At 42.4% G+C, this 6717-nt stretch overlaps 1 protein-coding gene across 2 annotated transcripts; it reads left to right on the top strand.

The window, feature by feature from the left end:
- Window positions 1–202: 202 nt before the first annotated feature.
- On the top strand, window positions 203–6116 carry SNRPE (small nuclear ribonucleoprotein polypeptide E). 2 transcript variants are annotated; one of them, XM_032878349.1, is made up of 5 exons: window positions 203–333; window positions 838–864; window positions 2150–2212; window positions 3669–3747; window positions 5891–6116. In XM_032878349.1, the coding sequence occupies exons 1-5, from the start codon at window positions 280–282 to the stop codon at window positions 5944–5946; spliced, it is 279 nt and encodes a 92-aa protein (XP_032734240.1). In that variant the 5' UTR covers window positions 203–279; the 3' UTR covers window positions 5947–6116. The 2 variants fall into 2 exon arrangements, with proteins under 2 accessions (XP_032734240.1, XP_032734239.1); XM_032878348.1 differs by lacking the exon at window positions 5891–6116 and having other exon boundaries at window positions 3669–3824.
- The last annotated feature ends 601 nt before the right edge of the window (window positions 6117–6717 follow it).

Below are 6717 nucleotides of genomic sequence, written 5' to 3' on the forward strand. Positions count from 1 at the left end.
GAACAACTCTTAAGGCCGACACGGGAAACGGAGCCGCGGGAGCCTTCTCCCGGCTCCCTCCAGGTGGAGCTGTAGGACTGACTCACGTTCCAAAGTGCACAGCCCCCTCCTGGCTTGCCCCAGGGGATATAGAGCACAGAGAAAAGCAACACCCAAGCCTAGAGAGGCATTTCCCAGGAACCGCCCAGGTCGCCTCGCGGGCGCCATGCACTTCCGCTTCCGGTTCTTTATTCCGGAAGTTGCTTTCTGAGTAGCGTGCGGTCTTTGTCGGCTTCCACCATGGCGTACCGTGGCCAGGGCCAAAAAGTACAGAAGGTGATGGTTCAGCCCATCGTATCCTACGCATCATGTCAGGACTAGCAGGTTCGGGCCAGAAAGCGGGGGGGCGAAGGTGCAGACCGAGAGCGGGCCTGGGGGAGCGGAGTGCGGCCCACATCCCATGAGCCCCCGGGGCGACCGTGGCCGGGAGAAAGCGCGGGTAGTTGAAGACCGGGTGGGAGGTGGGTTTGGGCAGACCCCTGTGGTGGGAAGTGCAGGAATGGCGCGGACGAGCGAAAGGAAGGCAGCTTTAATTAGGAACTGAGAGAAGTGGGAGTCAGCGGTCTCGGAAACGAGGAAGATGCGGGCGCCAAGAAATGGCTGGGGAGTAAGAGAGTGGGCGGGAATTCCTTCAGAGCCTTTCGGGAACCCGTAACCAGTGCCCGGCGGGACGCTATTCATTTCCTGCGCACCAGATCTCGTGTTCAGAAAACTAAGGCGAGATGAGGGTAGGATCGACCAGTATCGGGGAGCACCGTCTGCTCTGTGCGTGTGTTTTTTCCTTAACCACTGGTGCAGAACCTCATCTTCAGATACTTGCAGAATGTACGTAAGTTATATGTTCTTTGTTGTTTTGTAATTACCTCTTTAAAAGGTGAGTTTATTTGGCTCTTTGTGTCATCCTGTCTGTTCAGTGTGTTCTCGAGTTAAAAATCGGTGAAACTGGGGAGCTTGGCTGGCTCAGTCGGTAGAGCACGCGACTCGTGATCTTGGGGTCGTGAGTTCAAGACCCACGTCGAGTGGAGAGATTACTTTAAAAAATCAATATCAAGTGAAACTTGAGATCGGAGGGGTGCTTGAGGGGAAGGGGCTCAGGGGAAGCTCTAATGTGATGAAATGCCAGCCCAAGCGTTGAAAGAATTGTGTCATCGTTACTTTGCAAGACCAAAATCGCTAATTTCAAAAAGTAGTTACTGGCAAACATGACTGGTGTTTGGGTGCTTTTGTTGGTAGTCATGGCTAGAACACTGGAACCTCTCCCCTTTCTTTCCCCTGGGATGGAACGTTGGAAGAAGACTCCTGTGGACTTTAAAGCACATAGAAAGGTGGGGGGGGGTAGTATACTTAAATATAGAAAAGATGCCAAAAAAGGAAGAGAGGAGGGATAGGCTTGGAGGATATTGTGACAGCTTCCTTTCCTTTGGGAGAATTTCTAGCATCCCACACTGCGAGGTGGTAGGGCAAAGTATTGAAATTATTTTGGAAACAAGATGTAATTTCTGTTACTCTTGATAAATTTTAGTATGTGATAACATAGTTGGAAACAGATTAATTTCAAGCTATTGTATTTTTTAAGTAATCTCTACACCCAACATGGGGCTCCAACCCACAACCCCAAGATCAAGAGTCGCAGGCTTCACCAACCAAGCCAGCCAGTTGCCCCAGGCCATTATGTTTAATCACACCAGATCTGAGGGCCCTTCCCCAGGTTGTTAAATGTGAGGGAAGCTAGGAACCTAGAGAAAGCGGTTTCGAAACTGGATTTTGCTAAAGCAGAGAAGAAAGCCCTTGACTGTTGGAAATTACCGCGTTGTGCTACACTGTCAGTTTGCATTCTAAATGCATTAAGATGAGAAGCAGTAAGAAATATGACTGAGTCCCAAGATGACAGGAAAATTATTAACTTAGTCCTAGTATAGCATTTATTGAGAATGTTTCTTGGCAAGTAACTAGTCTTGGTTATCAGTTCTTGGATATGAATCAAGTAGTTAAAATTCTTGACTTTTATTTTTTAAGGTTTTCTTTAGGAGTCGTATTTCTCTGTTGTTCGACCGGAGTGATTGGGTTTTATGTACTTGTTTTTTTAACATACCTATTTTCATTTTTTCAGAGATCTCGAATTCAGGTGTGGCTTTATGAGCAAGTGAACATGCGGATAGAGGGCTGTATCATTGTGAGTACCCAGGATGTTTTCTCTCAGGGCAGTTTGTTCACAGAAAATGATTTCACAAAAAATGCCCAGCCAGAACAGGGTACAAAACATCAAAGATGCAACCCAAGCAGAGTTCTTCAGGGCCACTATTCTTGTCTTTGTTCTATTTGATGGCTGTTGGGTTATTCATAAAAGAGGGAAAATTAATTTTTTAAAATTATTTAAATAACAATATTAGTATTTGAAGGAGGGAACAAAAGAAATAAAATTACAGTCGGGTGAAAACTAATGGTATATTAGTTCTATATTAGGTGATACCTGAATAGAGCTGGGTGAGATTAGTTAAATAAGAGTTTCAGGATAACAGAATATCCTAAATAATGTGGGGGGGGTGATTTATTTTAGAGAGAGAGGTGGGGAGGGGCAGAGGGAGAGGTACAGAGACTCTCAAGCAGACTTCCTGCTGAGTGCAGAGCCAGACTCTCGGCTTGATCCCTGCACCATGAGATCATGACCAGAGCTGAAACCAAGAATCAGGTGCCAACCAACTGCACCTCCCACAATCCCATCCCTAAATAATGTTTTTTGGGGTTCTTTTGTTTTGTTTTGTTTTAAGATTTTGTATACTACTTGGAGAGAGCCACAGAACACAAGTGCGCAAGTAGGAGGAGGCGCAGAAGGAGAGGAAGAGGTAGACTCTCCTCTGAGCAGGGAGCCTGATGTAGGACTTGATCCCAGGACACCGAGATCATGACCTGAGCCAAAGGCAGACACTTAACTGACTGAGCCACCTGAGTGCCCCTGAATAATGTTTTAAAGAAAAATAAAATGTGGCTGAAAAATTTTAGGATATTTTGATACCTTCAGATATTGTAGGTTCTATCCGTAATCTCCCCTGTTTATGGGGAAAAAAACATGTTACGGGTAATAGCAAGAGTGTTTTGTAAGGAGCATGGGAAGACTGGTGGCAGTGGAAGTGAATCTGCATGTATACACACATACTCTGTATTAGATAAGTTATGAAAGATAGGGACAGTGGGTCTTAGGCATAGCTAATCAGATCTTAAATCCAGAAGGCTCCAGAAGTAATTTGGAGTACATTTGGCTTTCTTGTTATTTAAAAAGGCTTTAGGAGGGAGATGGTATTTTAGCTAAAAGATTGGTGGAAGATGAGTTTCTTTTTTTTTTATTTATTTATTTATTTGACAAATCACAAGTAGGCAGAGAGGCAGGCAGTGGGGGGGCGGGCAGGCTCCCCGCTGAGCAGAGAGCCCGATGCGGGGCTCGATCCCAGGACCCTGAGATCATGACCTGAGCCGAAGGCAGAGGCTTTAACCCACTGAGCCACCCAGGTGCCCCTGGAAGATGAGTTTCTGAAGTTAGTTGGCATTTCTGTATCTAGGTTGGTGTATTCATCTGGAGTGGTTTGGGTAGGATTTTACTTGAAAAATGACATTTAGTTGGCTTATTTTTCTAGGGTTTCGATGAATACATGAACCTCGTATTAGATGATGCCGAAGAGATTCATTCTAAAACAAAATCAAGAAAACAACTGGGTAAGAGTATAGATGGCCTTTGGGAACTGTGGAAAGTTTTATTCAGTTGCAGAATTAAATGAGTTGCAACTCAGTCCATGTTTAAATTTAGTTTGCATTTGGAAATTTACTGTGTGGGAGAGTAGTTCACTCTTGAAATTCTCTGCCACTTACTGCTAACCCCACTCCCATTTCTGCTTTTGTTTTTGCACTCAGCTCTCACCAAGGTCACCAAAGACAAATGATGTTAAATCTACTAACGGTCAATATTAGTCTTCCTCAAACTCTGAACAGCATTTGGCACTGTTGGCCACTCCTACCTTAAAACACTTTGTTCCTTTGGTTCTGTGGTACTGTACTCAAATTTTCACTTTTCTGTTTATTCCTTTTCAGACTTCTGTATATTTGTTCTCTGGGACCCAGCCATTAAATGTTTTGAGTTGCTCAAGACTTAGTTGTAGGTCCTCTTGTCATTCCGTGTTACTTACCCAAGACTATATTTTCAATTACCATCTATATATTGACCTCAGATTTACCTCTGTAGCCCTAGACCTCTCTGAGCCTATTCAGCATTTCTGCCTGAATGTTTCAAAGACTCCTCAAAGTTAGCGTGTCAGATTTCAAACTCACTTCCCTCCCCTTAACACACTCTTGGAGCTATTTTAGTGTTCCTTGTCTTTCTGAATGGTACCAGCCGCCATTCACTTCACTGATTGATTTTTTTTTATAACTACCTCATCCCCCTCCAGTTCACTCTTCAAGCCGCAGTTATCTTTTAAAAGCACCAGTCTGACCTAGTCGTCCTTTTACTTGAAATCCTTCAGTGACTTCCTGTTGCTAGGAGGATAGGAAAATCTTTAATGTGTTCTGCAAAGTTCTTCATGATCTGGCCTTTTGCCCCCTGCTCGTTTTGTATCACTCCGCTTCATTTTTCTGAGTTTCTTCCAGTTTGTGTTCTTTCAGTTCTCTGAAGGTGCACATTTGCCCCACTGTAAATCTTTGTGCTGTTGCCTGTGTCTTTAGATGTCAAATGTCAAATATCAAGAGTTTGGTTTTGTTTAACTGGGGTAGGGATGGGGGAGGCAAGATGTGTTGTGCTGTCTGAATTTGTAGTAGAACACTCATTAGTAGGGTTATTTTATTAATGTCTCTGTCACTGGGCCGGATGTTCTATAAGTCCTATCTTTTTTGATCCCTAATAAGACTACTGCCTGATTCAGTGCCTGCCATGTAGTAGAAACTCAGAAATATTTAAATAATGAAAGCAATTGCTTAACCCAGTTAACAAAGGATCTTTAGGATTCATGACTTTAAGACAAACTGAGTCCTTTCTTTTAAAAATCCTATTCATTTGGAGTTTATTTGGATACTTTGTTTTTAATTGTTTAATGCCCCAGTTCACAGCTCACTAGTACTTATATCTGTGGTAGGTTTCAGGTGCCTCTTTTTCCCAAACCCTGAGGATTCTCTTGATCCTAAAGTAGATATGAGGAAAGTAGAATCTGAGAAGTGGCATGGTGTTTTGCTATACTTCTTTCTCCTTGGGCTATTTTTGTGAAAGCCTGGATTTTCACAATTAAACTTGTCTTGCCATGAAGGGCAAACTAGCCTTATTGACATCCTATTCTTTATAAATTAATTGGAGAGTTGAATTCCCATGGTAGTATTTATCCTGCAGAATATATTAGTATTACCTGTTAAAGAAGTTTCGGAAAGTGAAACCATTTAATCTTGGGGATTGATGAGCATTTTTCAGACTGATTTTACTCAACACCAATGTTCACTGAAAATTTTTATAGACGTTCTTAGGAAAAAACTATTCTTTGGTCAACTAAGATTAAGAAATGGTGGGTAAAGCTCAAGCAGGTTTATTAATTGCAGGAATATACTAAGAACTCTAAAAATGGTGCTACTTTTCATAAAATAACATTTCTCTACCTTCATTAGGTTATTGCTAGAGAAGTTCATAGGCTCTAATATGCACAGCCTTTCAATATATGGATATTTGAAATTTTTCACATACCTGCTCAAGAGAGAAAGCATTTTCAAAATTGTTTAAATACGATCCAAAATTCTGAGGCTAAATGATGGTGGTTACATGCTTGCTGAGTCACTATTAATAGCTTTTTTTTTTTTTTTTTTTTTTTTTAATTTTGTGTTGCAGGTCGAATCATGCTAAAAGGAGATAATATTACCCTGCTCCAAAGTGTCTCCAACTAGAAATGATCAATGAAGTGAGAAATGTTTGAGAAGGCCATGTAGTTTTGGGTTTTTTGAGATGTTCTTTGTTGGGGTGTATTTCTAAAACATTGTTCGTATTGTTTTGATTATCTTTATGTTATTACCAGAGGACAATAAATGCTGTGGTATTGTTTTTATTTAAAAATTTACATTGTTTTCTTCTGTCCAGTGATAGAGACTTTTCACTCAGTGGGAGGTAAGTTTTCTGGAGGGTGGCCGTTGCCCTGGGCATTTGTTTTTTTCCAGAGCTTGGATGTATAGATTCTTAAGGCAGAGAGTGGGAGTTCTACCTGACAGGTAAGCTCCTGACACTGGGTGGTGGGGAAGAGGAGGTTACTGCGCTAATGTGTATCTTCATCACATCACAGTCCTCATTCCGGCTGCTGGGACACAAGAGCTCCTGACCACAGTAGGCTGGGCATGCTGGAACAGCTTCCCTATCTGCGTAGCACTCTCATGGTCACTCTGTGAGGTCTCTGTGTCTCCTTGTACCACTAAGATCACAATGTGAGAAGTGTTTGGGTATAAGAAAAGAATAAAGTGCCCTAAAAGTACATGTAAAATGAGTCTGTTAACAGTTACCAGGACAGAGACTTGGCAAGATCAGTAACCTGAAAAAGACCACAAGCCGTGCTGCTGAGTTGTGAGGCAGAATGATGGTGTGTTAGTTGGAGCAACACCTGCCTCTTACTCTTCTCTCTAAAGATGTTGGTGCCTCCCCCTGGTAACTGCTTATGTCCAAATTGAATT

Source organism: Lontra canadensis, unplaced genomic scaffold (assembly GCF_010015895.1).
Source record: "Lontra canadensis isolate GAN:19392208 unplaced genomic scaffold, GSC_riverotter_1.0 scaffold63, whole genome shotgun sequence".
Lineage (NCBI taxonomy): Eukaryota > Metazoa > Chordata > Mammalia > Carnivora > Mustelidae > Lontra > Lontra canadensis.